Genomic DNA, 17,496 nt, shown 5'->3' with positions numbered 1-17,496 from the left:
GTCATCTGCCAGTGGAATCATTAAGCATCGCTGTGCTCCATGACTGTCACCGCAGGAATGGCTGAATTTGTCAGGGGCTTAGGGCTGAACTTTTGTAGGACAGGGCGATCTTGCATTGTAAGTTGTGCTTGACATCAGATAGGGAAGAGATTCATGTCACCCAATTTTGTAATTATGATAAAATTATGATTGGATATTCAAAATTTGTAAATTTAATTCATTTTTACAAGTGCCCGTCCTCTCATGTGGGTGCTGCAGAAACCAGTTTAAACCAATACAACTCAATGGTTCAAAAAAGCCATAAGTGTGTGAACCTTCCCATCCTCACGCAGACTTCTCTTGGCTCCTCCCCTACATCAGAGACTTCTTCCTAATCCGCTCCTCCCCACAGGAAAAACCCTGGACATTTAGGTGTCTTGTAACATGATCTGCAGTTTCCCAACCCAGGCACTTGGTGGACCAACAGGGAAAAGTACTCACTGAGGACTCTCCTCGCTGAGAAAATAATGCTTTCCCTTTAAACTGCCAGCTGATTACAACTGCTGTCCTATCACATGAAAAGAGAAGCTGTTTCTCATGTGACCATGAGGCAAAGCACTGAGGGCTTCGTAGATGAAAGCCAGCACCTATACCTTGCCCAGAAATTGAACGGCTGTCAGTGAGGATCACTGAGGGCAGGTAGAACGCTTTTTGTGTGTGAAATACTGCTTAATAAACAGGCAGTTACACTCTGCAGCCTAAAATAGGCTCTGTGTCACCTGCGTAAACTGGGTCTTCAGAGATTATGCACAAGAGTGTCTTGTTTGAATTTAATTAACAATTTAGTTGACGATGCACAAGGAGAGGAATCTAGCTCATTTTCTTACCGCACTAACTCGGCAGGGCTAACAGCAATAACAAAACCAAACCGTATTTTAAAGTAAATAGATAGGGCTTTGGACAGATCTGTTCAGTAAGGTGCCGCTTTTAACAAGCTTATTTTCAGAGTAGAACTGCCCTGAGTTTGAAACTTGCCAGTGCTAGGGACACAAAACTTAATGGCCTGCAGTAAAATTATTACCCAAACTAAATTCTGTAGATAAAATGGAGGCAAGTTCCTCTGTCTTCATTTAGAGCTTTTCTTTTCCCAACATGAATTTTAAGCCACCCTCCCTTCACTATCCCGCTTTTCCTCTGTCGTGGGATTTTTCTTAGCTCTGAGCAGTGACAAGCAGAGCAGGGTTTTCAGCTGAACAGCCAGGTTCAACTGTCACCATAAAAAGTAGCATCCTATCATAATGCCTGACATTTTGTCTTCCTCTGTGTGTCACTAGCTCCCCAAGCAACATATGACTGAGTTTTTTGCATGGCCCAAGAATTGGAGTGAGAGTTTAGGGCTATCACTAATTCCCATCCCTCATTCTGGCAAAGAGTTTTTTCAAAAGGAATGGAACAAAATGTGGTGGTATGAACTTTTGGCAGACAAGAAAACGGGACTTTATGGTCTGGTACAATTAAGAAAACATACTTTTCAAACCAACAGAGCTTTAGATGCATGTTTCCAGTGTCTGATAAAGAACAAAAGGGATAGCCATATTGCACTGGTGTAGGGGCAAACTGTAGTCTTGAGATGAATTTGGTTGGCAATTGTCACGTTGGTAAATGTTTTTTAAGAATCTGATCCAGTTACATTGAAGTAAATTGAAGGGCTCCCACTGACTCCAGGGGAAGGTGAAACCAGCCGTAAATGGTTTGGGAGCAGTTTGTTTATTTTGGAGCCAAAAATATTGACAAGCTAGTGATGCTTCTTGCATTTCAGACTCATAGGTCTTTCCCATCTCATGTCCAAGTCCTACAACACAGCCAGATTGCTCACTACATTATATTTTCAAGTGCTTTATCCTGTATATTTTTAAATGTCTCAAGTGGTGCAACTTCCAACCCTTCATGTGGGAGATTATTCTGCAGTCAGTAGATGCACTGCTAGCTTGCTTAAATGGTGGTGTTCTGAACTTCATCCCATTGCTCCTAGTTAAACCCCTTTGTACCATCCTAAATGATTCCTTTCCCATCTTGATTATTGTGCAATGTGAAAAGTAATTATGCGATTGCCCCCATACTTAGTTGTTAATCAGAGCTAAACTGTAAATATTGTAATATTTCTTCATTAAGCCCTCCAGCCTTTTGCTCTTCCTTTAAAGTCTCTCTCCAATCTGTCAATGCTTTTCTGATAGTAAGGAGCCCTGAAGTCAACACAATATCAAGGTGTGGTTGCCCCAGAGCAGACTGTTTCCTCCCTCCCTCTTAGTAGGGGAAAAATGGTGAAAATTAAACCATCCTTCCCCACCTCATCTCCCCACTTGTTATTTTTGAAACAAATTGATAAATTAAACGAGGGGTGGGCAAACTATGGCCCGTGGGATTGCCACACCTATGGCGCCGCCAGCCCCCCAGCCGCTCCCGGAAGCAGCCGACACCACGTCCCTGCGGCCCCTGGGGGAGGGGGGGCGGAGGGCTACACACGCTGCCATCACCTTTGGGTACCTTCCCCTAAGCTCCCATTGCCTGCGGTTCCCCAGAGGCCGCAGGGACGTAGTGCCAGCCACTTCCGGGAGTGGCGCGGGGCCAGGGCAGGCAGGCAAGGAGCCTGCCCTGGCCCCGGTGAATGCCGCTGCCACTCCAGAGCCTCTCCAGGTAAGAGGCACTGGGCCAGAGCCCGCACCCCAAACCCCTCCTACACCCCACACCCCAGCTCCCTGCCCTGAGCCCCCTGCCGCACCCCGCACACCTCCTGCACCCCAACCTCCTGCCCTGAGCCCCCTCCCACACTCCTCCCTGCATCCCTGCCCTGAGCCAAGTCCCACACTCCGCATCCCCTCCTGCACCCCAATCCCCTTCCCTGAGCCCCCTCATACACCCCACACCCCTCCTCTGCCCCAACCCCTTGCCCTGAGCCCCTTCCTGTACACTGCACCCCTCCCACATCCCGCACTCCCGCCCGCACCCCAACCCCGTGCCCCAGGCCTACATTCATGGCCCTGCATGCAATTTCCCCACTCAGATGTGTCCCTCAGGCCAGAAAGTTTGCCCACCCCTGAATTAAACAGTACTAAGTCACCAGGATCAGATGGAATTCACCCAAGGGTTCTGAAGGAACTCAGGTATGAAACTGCAGAACTATTAACAGTGGTATATAACCTATTGTTTAAATCAGCTTCTGTACCAGATGACTAGAGGATAGCTAATGTGATGCCAATTTTTTAAAAAGGCTCCAGAGGCGACCCTGGCTACTGCAGGCCACTAGTAAGCCCAACATCTGAACCAGGTAAAATGGTTGAAACTATAGTAAAGTACAGAATTATCAGAAGAATGCAATGTGTTGGGGAAGAGTCAACATGGCTTTTGTAAAGGGAAATCCTGCCTCTTCAATCTATTATAATTCTTTTGAGGAGTCTACAAACGTGGACAAGGCTGATCCAGTAGATATAGTTTACTAGGACTTTCTGAAAACCTTTGACAAGGTCCCTCAGCGAAGGCTCTTAAGCAAAGTAAGCAGTCATGGGATAAGAGGAAAGGTCTTCTCATGGATCAGTAACTGGTTAAAAGACAGGAAACAAAAGGAATAGATGGTCAGTTTTCAGAATGGAAAGAGGCAAATAGCTGTGTCCACCAGGGATCTATACTGGGACCACTGGTGTTCAACATATTCATAAATTGTCTGGAAAAAGGGGTAAACAGTGAGGTGGCAAGATGTGCAAATGATACAGAAGTACTCAAGATAGTTAAGCCCAAAACAAACTGTGAAGAGTTACAAAGAGATCTAACAAAACTGGATGATTGGGCAACAAAATGGCAGATGAAATTCAATGCTGATAAATGCAAAGTAATGCACAGTGGAAAACATAATTGCAACTATACATACAGAATGATGGGGTCTAAATTAGCTGTTACCACTCAAGAAAGAGATCTTGGAGTCATTGTGGATAGTTCTCTGAAAACATCTGCTCAATGTGCAGCAGCAGCCAAAAAAGCTAGCAATGTTAGGAACCATTATGAAAGGGATAGATAATAAGACAAATATTATAATACCCTACAGTGGAACCTAAGATTTACAAACACCTCAGGAATGGAGGTGGCTTGTAACTCTGACCAAAATGTTATGGTTGTTCTTTCAAAAGTTTACAACTGAACGTTGACTTAATACAGCTTGGAAACTTTAGTATGCAGAAAAAACCTTTTAACCATCTTAATTTAAATGACACAAGCACAGAAACTGTTTCCTTACCTTGTCAAATCTTTTTTTAAACTTTCTCTTGATTTTTTTAAGCAGTTTGTTTTACATAGTACTGCACTGTATTTGCTTGCTTTGTTTGCGTGTGTGTATGTGTGTGTCTCTGCTGCTGTCTGATTGCATAATTCTGGTTCCAAATGAGGTGTGTAGTTGACCAGTCAGTTCGCAACTCTGAGGTTCTACTGTGTATAAATCCTTGGTATATCCACACCTTGACTACTGTGTGCAGTTCTGATCATCCCATCTCAAAAAAGATACATTAGAATTGGAAAAAGTACAGAGACGGGCAACAAAAATGATTAGGGGGATGAAACAGCTTTTATATGAGGAGAGATTAAAAATACTGGAACTATTCAGCTTGGAAAAGAGACGACTAAGGAGGGAAGTGATAGAGGTCTATAAAATCATGACGGGTGCGGAGAAAGTGAATAAGGAAATGTGTTATGTTAAGGGGAAAATAGCAAGAACGAGGAGTCACCCAATGAAATTCATAGGCAACAGGTTTAAAATAAACACAAGGAAGTACTGCTTCACACAGCGTACAGCCAACCTGTGGAACTCGTGGCCAGGGGAAGTTGTGAAGGCCAAAACTGCAGCTGGGTTCAAAAAAGAATTTGGTAAATTCATGGAGGGTAGGTCCATCAATGGCGATGAGCCATAGTCTGGGTGTCCTAAGCCTCTGATTGCCAGATGCTGGGACTGGATGCTGGGGGATGGATCACTTGATAATTTCCCTGTTCTGTTTATTTCCTCTGAAGCACTTGTCATTGGCCACAGTTGGAAGACAGGATACTGGGCTATATGGACCATTGGTCTGATCCAGTATGGCCATTCTTAGGTTCTGTTTTCAGAGCCCCTAATTCAAAGCCTGAATTCATGCATGCACCAGCAAGCCCATTTTTACATGGGTTTTGTCAAAATGTCCACCGTGCTACTTTCTGCTAAATTAAACTTCCTTTAAATTAAAGTTAATGTAATGGTATGAATCTGTCCACATCCCTTAGCCAAGTGTTTAAAGCACAAAATCATTTCCCTTGGTTTCTAATAAGCAGCCAAAATTACATTGTGTTAATTGAAGGGCAGTTTGAGGTTATTTGCTATCCTCTTTGCGATATATTAAATCCAGGCCTTCCTGCCGAACCATTTAAGTGAATAGCACTAAAAAGGGGGCCCATTCTGTTTCTCTCTGAACCTCATCCTTGTTCCAATGTATAGCTGTTCACAGTGAATCTAGTAGTCAAGATGTAGCTTCTACTAAAAACCAGTGAGAGAGCCTCATGCAGCTGGAAGACATGAGGCAAGAATTTTTGTCTACATTGTTTATAAGGGCACAATACACTGGATTTATGAGTAAGGAAAATAACTTGACAATGAAGCTAAGTGGCCTGAATTTCAGAGGAGTTGAGCCACCCACAAGACTCACTGAATTGAAGGGAACTGCAGATAGTCAGAATCTTTGTAAATCAAACCAGGAGGTGTGCAGTTTTGTACCTAAATTGCTCATATAGACACAATGGCTACGCATGTGGATTGAAGGCTGAATATATACAAATAAAGAAGATTTTATTGTTTATGTTCTGGTTCTGTTACCACCTCTCATACTGTAGATGCACAGTACAGTAACTGTTCTATCCATACACTGAAACCCTTTGTCATTTATTGTCCTATTTTATGTACAGGAAAGAAAAATGGAGATCTGGACAGGAACTTTGATACACTTGATTTGCCCAAACGGTCTGAAGCAGCAAAAGGTAATGCACTAATCTGGGTATGTGCTCTTGAAAATAAGGAAAATGGGAGGTTGGGACTTTTAAAGGGACTTGCAAAATGAGCAACATACAGTGCTTATACCTTGATTGCGTACTCAGTTGAAATAATAGATGCATGTCATGTGCTGCTTCTCTTCCCATGTACAATACTTGACTACTCGTTTTGTGAGTGGATCCCATGTTTTTTCCCTGGATGGAGGCGCTTTTACCGAACCCTAAACCTAATCTGCCCCCATTATCTCCTGTGGCCAGTTTAATCAATAGAAACCTACATAAGAACGGCCATACTGGGTCAGACAAAAAGTCCGTCTAGCCCAGTGTCCTGTTTTCTGACAGTGGCCAATGCCCCAAATGGAACAAACAGAACAGGTAATCCATTCCCTGTTGCTCATTCCCAGCCCCTAACCTCTGTTTGCCAGAAGCTGGGAATGGAAGACAGGGGATGGATCACTTGATGATTACCTGTTCTGTTCATTCCCACTGGGGCACCTCGCATTGGCCACTGCTGGAAGACAGAATACTGGGCTAGATGGACCTTTCGTATGACCCAGTATGGCCGTTCTTATGTAGATTTCTATTGATTAAACTGGCCACGGGAGATAATGGGGGCAGATTAAGCCTAGGGTTGGGTGAAAGTGCCTCTATCCAGGGACAAAACATGGGATCCACTCACAAAACACAATTTTGCACTTTCTCCACAATAGACACGAGCATAGGGTGTTGTGTAGAGCAGAAGACATAAGAGGTTATTTACAAGAGCTCTCCTCTTCTCTTCTCTACTTTCCTCACAATCCGCTTTTTCAATGGCAGCTTTATAGTTCCCCACTAGTTCGCATTAGTTTAGGTCTTCTGGGGGTTTTATGTCATCCACGGCTGGTTGACCTTGATATCCCCTGATAATGGTAATGGTAATTTTCCCCTGCTACAGTCAGCAGCCCCTGTAGCTTTTCAGAGCATCCAGAAACTGGAGGTCCAGACAGAGATTTTAATGGATTGTGCTCTGGCTTTTTTTGGCGTTGTGTGTGTTTCAGCTGTTGGGAGAAGTGAAATCTCTTCACAAACATTTGGTGCGTAGTACTCTTTTCAGCGGTAATTTAGGGGATAATTTGGGGATCTCCTGTGATTTTTGCTGCATACTGCAATTTTTTGCAAATCTCAAGCTTTCATTTAAAATAAAAATGTTTTTCCATTGCAAAGATACAGCCTTTGCCATGCAGACTGATGCAGTGCTGCCCTGTTAACTCTGCCCTGCAGAAAACTCTCTTCTGTGAACACCATTCACCTAAATGAGATGTGACTATCAAGATCTAAGTGGGTCTAAATGGAAAAAAAAATGAATACACACAAGCATTTTTCTCATTTTCTTTATTTAAAAAAGGAAAAGGAAAAAAAAAAGTAAGGAAAATGAATGAAAGAAAATGTTTGCCTCCCTATCCACAGTATAAACTCTACATGCAATGTGTGGGAGCTATGTGGCCTAGTGGATAGAGCACTGAATTGGGACTCAGGATACCTCAGGCATGGGTCACTTGCTGGAGGATTCTCTGCACCTTGTAGTCTTTAAACCATGATCTGAGGACTTCAATAGCTCAGACATAAGTTAGGGGTTTGTTACAGGAGTGGGTGGGTGAGATTCTGTGGCCTGCATTGTGCAGGAGGTCAGACTAGACTAACATAATGGTCCCTTCTGACCTTAAAGTCTATGATTCTATTGCCAGCTCCACCACTGACCTGCTGGGTGACCTTGAGCAAGTCACATCTCCTCTCTGTGCCCCAGTTTCCCCGTCTGTAAAATGGGGATACTGCTACTGACCTCCTTTATGAAGCACCTTGAGAGCTATCGAAGCTTCATATAAGATTAGGGTGGTGGTGTTATATATAGTTAAACACTTAAATTTTTAACTAGGAATCAAGTATTTTATGGGGAATGAGACTGAGTTATTTATGAACTGATCTATTGGCCTCAGTCTATATACTGGTTTAATATAGACACAGGTTGGCTCTCTTTGCGAAGGAAACTGTGGCTGTATCTTGCTAGACTTGTGCTTCAGTACCAGTTTTGATCTGGGTCTAATCATGCAAGATACTCAGCGCTCCTGGAAGATGCAAAGAGCCTTCACACACTTACTGATTACGGGCTGGGCCTAGGGGTTTGGTTGCAGAGCAGAGAGGCCTTTTAAGGATAAAAATTTTAGGCTGGGCCTGAAATATGTTCTAGGTGGTGTTGTTTTTTTGTAAGTGCTTAAATGAGCACTTTACTTTTTGGACAAATGGGCTTGATAACTACTTGTTAGAGGATTGAGAAATCCAAAGTAAAAAACGGAAAGTAGAACAAACTTCACATGTATGGCATAAGGCAGGCCTCAGCCCTTTAATTTACTGCTAAATGTGGTTGCAATGTGGGTGCCAGGCAGAGAAAAATGGACACACACAAGATTTCTACAGAGACATGCATCTTGTGCAAACATTCTATTTTCTTAAAAAAAAAAAAAAAAAAAAAGCTGGGGGTGGATTTTGCGGTCAGTGTTTTGTGGATCTTCCTGCTGGGAGTCACGACTATGTCTCGTTGCCTGTGCAGTGTTGTAGCTGTGTTGGTCCCAGGATATTAGAGAAACAAGATGGGTGAAGTAATATCTCTTATTGGACCAACTTCTGTCCAATAAGAGATTATCTCACCCACCTTGTCTCCCTAATCTCCTTGCCTATGCAGCTAGGCTGCTAAGATTACATGCTGTTCAAGAGGTTTTCTTTGATAATTTTGAGGAACCCAAATTTAATCTATATGGATAATGCTAGTCTGACTCCATATCACATACTAGGTTAGGTCAAAAGATTAATCCCATCAGCATTTTGATGGATGATACCTCTTGGGAAAAGAGGGACAGGAGAAACCATTTACTGAAGTGTACTTGAGGAAAAGCAAATTAACATTTATGATTTTTTTTTCCCTCCTACAAGAAGTTTCCTGCAAAACAGCCAGTTTACCCGATAGTTCCTGGGTCCTGACCGTTCTAACAAGATTGCTGCTATTTTGAATTGTTCAGAAAGATCAGCAAAATAAAATTGCAGTTTCAAAACAGTTTAACAGCTCAGGTCAGATCCGGGCCCTGGAGCAGAATTGACTCTGATGAAATCACCTTTCAGCTGAGGCAGAATCTCCTTCTGAAGATTGAAAAATCATGCAAGTTTTAATTATCAGATGCGTTTGGTTTGAGTGACGCAATGAAGTGCTTTTTCAAAAACCAGCAATTGTAGATTAATCTGTTTCATGGATTATTTAAGCCATAGTAAAGTGAGTTTTCTGCAGGACTCTTTGAGCAAACGAAACTACAGTTGCTGTAAGAGCTGTTCATGCCGCACAGCAAATGAACACTGCGGTAGTTAACAGACTGTTGGGAGGCAGTGCTGTCAGGTTTTCTGAATCTTAGTCTACTTCCCTAGGGTTCATTGGGCAAGCTAAAGAGCAGCCTTAAAAACTGCTGGTCACGATTCCCTTCTAGCAGGGGTTCGCAACCTTTTTCATTCTGAGCCACCCCCACAACATGCTATAAAAGCCAGGGCCAGCATTAGGGGGTAGCAAGCAGGGCAATTGCCTGGGGCCCCATGCCACAGCAGGCACCATGAAGCTAAGTTGCTCAGGTTTTGGCTTTCTGTCCGGGGCCCCAGCGACTCTAACACTGGTCCTGCTTGGTGGACCCCTGAAACCTGCTCGCAGGCCCCCCAGGGGGCCCCAGACTCCTGGTTGAGAACCACTGCCTTATAGAAATGTGTCATAAATGTGATCATTGGGTTTAGTTGATCCAGTGTTCATGTTCGCTTTAAGAAACTGTCAACTAGAGAAGGAGCTGTCCTATTTGCCAATATCTCTAGAAAGCTAAATTGGCATCCACAGGACCTTAATCACAAATCTCTGCCTAATGAACAGCTGAATGTGTTTAAATGGGAATAGCCATAGCTTTTGGCACCTTTTCTTTAGTGTCCGGTCAAGACAACCTATAAACAAGTTGGTGTATTGAAAAGAGAGAAGCAGGTTTGGGGTGACTGTCTGGCTTTATGTTCATGTATTCTGCCCAGGGATAACTTATTTGGTTGCCATGTGGAATGGAACTGGTGATATAATGCAATTTTTCAAGCAAGGATCTAGTGTCTTAAAAATGTGAGCTGCTTTTCACCAATGGCTGTTCGTTTTTAAATGCAAGGACAGAGTTTGCCTAGCCTTGGCTCTCATTGAACACCTGTGACCTTTCCCTGCCACAGTCTCTGGCAGGAAAACACTTCTGGCTTAAGGCTGCTTATTTGTGGAGAAATCTGTTAATATGGTGTGGGACAGTGCAGTGTTTTCAGAAATGGTCACATCTAATAGAAAGTCGTCTGTGGCATTGTCCAGAGTGCTCTTCCCATAATGGGAAAAGAAGTCTAAAGAGCAGCTTTTTCCTGTTTCTTCCTCCTTGAAGGACATGGCTCATCTTTCTGACAGGTGGGGTGGGGACATAAGCTTTTGGTGGCTGGAACTGAGGAGAGCCCATGTGAGTCAGAAGGGAATGGCAGTGTGCTAATGGGAAAACATGATTGTTAAACTGGGGCAGGTCCTGAGCAAAATACCCATTTCCAGTCCATTGTTAGAAAAACGATGTTGCTAAAATCCTTCACCATTATAAAGTAGGTTGACAAAAATTCTATCGGCTAATTTTCTCCTCTGCAAAGTGTCCTCTTTAGCAGTGAATACCACAAACAATGCAAGTATTGATTTCTCCTGTGCAAAACTAAAAAAAAAAAAAAAATAGTAAATACAGTGCAGCATGGTGCCTTTGCTTTGCTTTCAGAGCCCTTATTTCTACAGGTGTTAAGGTGAAAATAAACTGAGCAGACGATAAAGGGGAGAACACAAGAGGGAGTGGGGGGGAGAAATCCGGAGTCATTTGGGCAGTGAAGGCTGCAGCTGTAGTTGGAATAGCAGATTGGTGAGATAACCAAGTCTTTTCAAGAAATCTGTTGATTAGCTTAAGCCCTCTGGAGTTGGTTTAAAGTTTGTGACATTGTTCTGGAGTGGTTAAATCCTTAGTCTGTCCATCTCTTGGGCAAGCAGCCCGGAAATCCTGTCCATTAGATTTGCTTTTCTGTGCAGTCAAACCTGGTTAATACTAATTAAATTATAAATTACAATTTATTTTTATTAAACCATCAGCTTTTAGTATATGTGTGTGTGTGTGTGTGTATAATGGCATAATATAGGTTGCTGTTAGATACTCAGATATTGGAGATGGGCCCAGCTCTGGGGGTTTGGTTCATCCCATTATGGAGACTGGAAGTGTTTGGACAAAAGAGGGTTTGTTCAGGTCACATGAACTGATACATGAACTAATGGATAAAATTGTTATTCACTTATCTCTAACATTCAAGAATAAATCATGCCAAACAAACCTAATTTCCCTCTTTGACTGGGTTACTGGCCTAGTCAGTAGACATGATATATCTTGATTTTGACACATTCCCACATATGTCTCAATAAAACTAGAGAAATGTGATCTAGATGAAATTGCTGTAAGATGGGTGCATAACTGGTTGAAAGACCATATTCAGAGTACAGTAGTTATCAATGGTTTGCTGTCAAACTAGGAGGATGTATATAGTGGGGTCCACAGGGATCTGTCCTGGGTCCAGTACTAGTCAAAATTTTCATTAATCACTTGGATAATGGAGTGAAGAGTGTGCTTATACAATTTCTGGATGACACCAAGATGGGAGGGGTAGCAAGCATTTTGGCAGAAAGGATTAGAATTTTAAATGGCTATGACAAATTGGAGAAGTGGTCTGAAGTCAACAGGATGAAATTCAATAAAGATAAGTGCAAAGAAAGGAAAAATCAAATTCTCAAATACAAAATGGGAAATAAATGGCTAGGCAGCAGTACTGCTGAAAAAGATTTGGTGGTTATAATGGATCACAAATTGAATGAGTTAACAACGTGATGCTGTTGCAAAAAAAATCTAATATTGTGGATGTATTAACAGGAGTGTCGTATATAAGACACAGCAGGTAATTGTGCTGCTCTACTCAGCAGTGGTCTGAGACCTGAGCTGGAGTACTGTGCTCTGTTCTGGGCACCACGCTTTAAGAAAGATTATAAACAAAATGGAGAGAGTCCAGAGGAGAGAAATAAAAATAATAAAAGGTTTTGGAAACCTGACTTGTGAGGAAAAGGTAAAAAAAAACCCATAAAACCCTGGGTATGTTTAGTCTTGAGAAAAGACAACTGAAGTGGAACTGATAAGTCTTCAAATATGTTATGGGCTGCTTATAAAGAGGATGGTGATCAATTGTTTTCCATATCCACGGGAGGTAAGACAAGAAGTAATGGGCTTAATCTGAAGCAAGGGAGATTTAGGTTAGATAGTAGAAACAACTTTCCAGTGATAAGGGTAGTTAAACTGTGGAATAGGCTTCCAGGGTGGTCTGTCATTGGAAGTTTTAAAGAACAGGTTAGACAAACACCTGGTGGGAATAATTTTAGGGGTACTTAATCCTGCTCAGCATAGGGGAATAACCTAGATTGCCTCCTGAGGTCCAGTCCATCCCTGTGATTATTTTGTTCTTAACTGCAATTTAATTGCAAAAGTTGCCTATAGAGTAGGATGAAGGTATCTAACCTAGGTCCTGAAACTAAAGCTATTTAGGAATGGGACAAATCTGTAATGTCCTGTTAACAAGTCTGTGCTGCTGCAAGAAGCTGTTTGTGAAAACGCTGTGTGTATTTGAAAACTAGTTTGAATTTGTGCATGTGCATTTACCCTGAAAGTTTATGGATATTGGTGGATGAGATGTTGGATGAACTTGCTAGCAGATGAATTTCTTCTCCATATATATCACAATGATCAGTTGCTTTCTATCTAGTCCGATACTATAAACAGATTTTTTTATTCCAGAAGGTGAGTATTGAAACTGGCTAATAAATCTTTTGCGTTGCCCATAAGCAACGATATTTAGACTTCCTGGTAGTGTCAGGGTAATGATTCTAAGCTAGTGTATTACAAAAATGATAATTTCTCTTTGACTAAATGGTGACACTGTGTTTGTGTGCGGTGAAAGAGAGAGAAACTTCACTAACAGTTTTATCTTGATTATGGGTTTGTGAATAAGATTAGCCGCTGCTCTAGCACTTATGTCACTTTCATTTGATTTCTTTAAAATCTTACAAGTTGATTCAAGTATTGTGTGCCCTTTTCTGACTCCTTTCAATCATTAGTTTTGACTGCAGTGTTGTGAATAAATGACTGACTGACAATGGTACCATCCCCACTTCTCCTCCTCCTGCCAGTGGAAGTTGTAAGGCGAGTTCTTCTCAATCCCTCAGCCTGAGAACATGTAACATGTTATTACATTAAGATCTTCTAAGTTTTAGGCACATGAAATTGAGAATTCCCATCAGAATTATTAAGTCTCTCATTTCTGTTGCTTTACGAAGTACAATGTTCATTTTAGTCCCCTATGTTGTTCATAATTTACAAAGCAGTGAAATACAGGCTCCTCTGTCTTCCAGTATCTTGAATCAGAGAAACTTTATTACCTTGGATAAGAGAATCCCCTGTGTGGCCTTTCCTTGGTAAACTTTTTTTTCCAATCTGATACATTTAAATTCTCACCTCTCCTCATGTGCCAGGAATTTAGAATGTGGGAACCAGTTGGTTTATGCTCCATTACTCAAAACTCATTCAGTTAACCCATTGATTGTAATTTAAAAGTTGGCTGATTTATTCTGGATTGTTTTGTTTTTAGTTTTTCATCCCCTTTTGGAATTCTTCCATTGACCCCTGCTTTCTTCACCACTGGTTTGAAATGTGGCAATGAATTGCTGCCTGGCCCACTGAACTTGGGTTATGGAGTGCCATTCAGATGGAAACTAATTATTTTGCAAACCTTTAAGAGTCTCTAAAAATAATTACACTTCATGAATTATAACATGAGGCCACTTTCCTCAGATCCCACTGAGGAATATACTAAGAAACTGCACCATCTACTCAGGACACTCCCTACACTAACACAGGGACAAATCAACATACCTTTAGAGCCCCAACCAGAGTTATTCTATCTACTACCCAAGATCCACAAACCCGGAAATCCTGGACACCCCATCATCTCGGGCATTGGCACTCACTGAAGGACTGTCCGGATATGTGGACTCTCTACTCAGACTCTATGCCACCAGCACTCCCAGCTATCTCCGTGACCCTAACCCTGAGAAAACTACGATGCATTGGTGATCTTCCAGAAAACACCATCCTAGCCACCATGGATATAGAGGCTCTCTACACAAACATCCCACACACAGATGGAATACAAGCTGTCGGGAACAGTATCCCTGATGATGCCACAGCACAACTGGTTGCTGAGCTCTGTGACTTTATCCTCACACACAATTATTTCAAATTTGGTGATGATATATACCTCCAGACCACTGGCACCTCTATGGGCACCCGCATGGCCCCACAATATGCCAACATTTTTATGGCTGACCTGGAACAACGCTTCCTCAGCTCTCGTCCACTCACGCCCCTTCTCTGCCTACGCTACATTGATGACCTCTTCATCATCTGGACCCATGGGAAGGAAACCCTGGAAGAATTCCACCACGATTTCAACAGTGTCCACCCCACCATCAACCTCAGCCTGGACCAATCTACACGGGAGGTCCACTTACTAGACACCGCAGTGCAAATAAGTGACAGTCACGTTAACACCACCCTATACCAAAAACCTACCAGCCGCTATGCCTACCTTCATGCCTCCAGCTTCCATCCCGGACACACCACACGATCCATTGTCTACAGCCAAGCACTGAGGTTCAACCACATTTGCTCCAACCCCTCAGACAGAGACCAACACCTACAAGATCTTCACCAAGCATTCTCAAAACTACGATACCCACATGAGGAAATAAGGAAATAGATCAGAGCCAGACGTGTACCCAGAAGCTTCCTGCTGCGAGACAAGCCCAAGAAAGAAACCAACAGAACTCCACTGGCCATCACATACAGTCCTGAGCTAAAACCTCTCCAACACATCATCGGTGATCTACAACCCATCCTGGACAATGATCCCTCACTTTCACAGGCCTTTGGGAGGCAGGCCAATCCTCTCCCACAGACAACCCGCCAACCTGAAGCATATTCTCACCAGCAACTATACACCGCACCATAGTAACTCAAGAACCAATCCATGCAACAAACCTCGATGCCAAATCTGCCCACATATCTACACCAGCAACACCATCACTGGACCTAACCAGATCAGCCACACCATCACCGGTTCATTCACCTGCACGTCTACCAATGTAATATACGCCAGGGCTGGGCATGCGACTCCTCTCCCCCTTGCAGTTTAGTGTCTTTGGGAGGCCACTGGACAGAGCTATAGCTCCACCTCAAATGCTGGGACTCTTTCCCCAACACAGCATCAGGAGAGAATATGCAAAATACAGCTGCTCCAACTGAACGAGTCTTAAATAGCTTCTATTCACCCTCAGCCAATCAGGGAGCCAGGACTCATACCATGTGACTTATTGGACTAATTGCAAGCAGCCCAGCTCAAAATTCAAAAAAGTACCACAAATTTGTGGTAACCCACCTTAACACAATGTGGCACCTCCCCCTCTTCCCCCCTTAGTGGCAAATGACTCAGATACCTTTTACCTGAGGTAGGTACCAGCCATGCTGTTAGCGTGGGTTATGTTGGTCACAAATTGTTTAGTCATCTTGATCTCATTCTGTTCACGTTATGAAAAATGTCATAAATAAGTCTGTTCCATAGAATTGTTCCACTTGCACAAACTTTTCATGAACTCAGAGCCAGGCAAATGTTGATCAGTTTCTTTTGTAACCAATATTTTGTCCCATATTAGTAGTCACCAGAGATGTGTCTACTTGCATGCTGAGAAGATGCTTCTCTATTCTCTGCCTTACCTAATGCTCCTATTTGTCTCCCACCTACCTGCAAAAATAATGCTGTATTTTTTCTGAATGTTTTGTGACCCTTGTTTGGGTGATGGCAAAGGGACAAAGAGAGAGAAGTCCCAGCAGAAAAAGTTGCCTTAGTAGGAATCTATTGAAACAAGCTTTCTTTTTATAGCCCTGAAATCTAAATTCACCATTGCCGTGTAATAGGGTAACTGTTACAAATGGCTGTCCTCAGCACGATTCTTTTCCATTCCATTCAGGGTGTATTCGGACATAAATGGATTTTAAAATCACTAGTACAACTGTAGCTTTTATTAGGCTAGTTTGTTAGGATTATGTTCCCGACTGCACAGATATCTTCACTTGAGATGGAAAATACCATTATTTTGTCATGACATTCCTGGTCACATTCGTTATTCTAAACGCTTTATTGTCCTACAGTACAGTGTCAATATTAGCTAGTAGGTTTTGTGGTAGATTTGACTGCATTTTAATCACACAGGGCTGTTGAGCTTCATCATTAAAACAATCTCACTGGGCACTAATTCACAGTCTTGTCTTGCAGTGAGCTCCCATTGTTACACAGATGTTGCATAAGATAAATCATTAGCACAGCTCTTAAAAGAAATCCTCCTTGCTTGTTTGCTTTTATGCAGGTAGAAAGCACTGAACAGCGTGGCATCCCTGGGATGACCTCCGTTTTCCACGTGGATCAGCTTGGTAGCAAGAGGTTTAAAAAAAAAAAACACACTCCTACAGCCTGTTTTAAACAGATATTTAACCAGCTGGAAACAGCTGGTTGTCCCCAAGTGGCTTGTTTCACCATAGGAGTAACAATAGGTTTTTCTCATACATTTTCAGCAACAAAAGATATGGGCTGGGAGGGGACTGGGAGAGGCAGCAAGGAGAGGCTTCTGACTGGCAAGAGCACAAGTACTTCGGAAAGGTGACTGATGCAGTTTCCATGGCAGCAATGATGTAAGAATCTTGCTTCCTTTCTGCCCCGATGTGCCCCATGGGTAGCGTTGCTGCCGCCAAATCCCCATGCAAAGGGTTTCCTTGGGGTTTCAGCTCTGCTGAACTCAGCAAGAAAAAGCAGTGCCCTGGCGTCTCCATTTATATAACCTAATGCTCGGTTGTGTCTGTTCCTGAGCTGGGAGACCGCAGGGGGTTGCCAGCCTCTTGCTGGGCGTCACTGTTCTTGGCCATCCCTGCCTTGCAAAGTGCTTTTCAAAATAACGTTTTCTATTTTTAACCTCCACAGACTGCAAATAAAGCCCTTTCCTTCCATAACCACGGAGTGGAGTCTGACCCCGTCTCATTTCAAAATATAGTGCAGTCTTTAACCACTCCAGAAACTGCAAATCTGCAAAGTGGTTTTTTTTTTTGTTTGGTTTTTTTCACATGAGGTTGAAGGGTTTTTAAACTATTAGCCACTGAACAGAGAGCATGATGACTAGGGTCCTATCCTGCAAGGTGCTGAGGTGACTCCAAATGAAGTCAGTGG

The 17,496-nt window shown here is 42.8% G+C and overlaps 1 protein-coding gene across 18 annotated transcripts in view; it reads left to right on the top strand.

The window, feature by feature from the left end:
- The window catches only part of ARVCF (ARVCF delta catenin family member), a 431,820-nt gene that overhangs the window by 367,732 nt on the left and 46,592 nt on the right, over nucleotides 1-17,496 (top strand). For 17 of the 18 annotated variants that reach the window (XM_074972913.1, XM_074972912.1, XM_074972915.1 and 14 more), the window contains one exon: nucleotides 5,950-6,021. The exons of the other annotated variant lie outside the window; for it this stretch is intronic. In XM_074972913.1, the coding sequence (XP_074829014.1) occupies nucleotides 5,950-6,021 (72 nt within the window). The remainder of the gene's footprint in view (nucleotides 1-5,949; nucleotides 6,022-17,496) is intronic. 18 annotated transcript variants of the gene reach the window in all.

Source organism: Natator depressus, chromosome 15 (assembly GCF_965152275.1).
Source record: "Natator depressus isolate rNatDep1 chromosome 15, rNatDep2.hap1, whole genome shotgun sequence".
In the NCBI taxonomy this organism is placed as follows: Eukaryota; Metazoa; Chordata; order Testudines; family Cheloniidae; genus Natator; species Natator depressus.
Note: the sequence above shows the minus strand (reverse complement) of the source record. Positions and strands in the feature narration are given on the sequence as shown.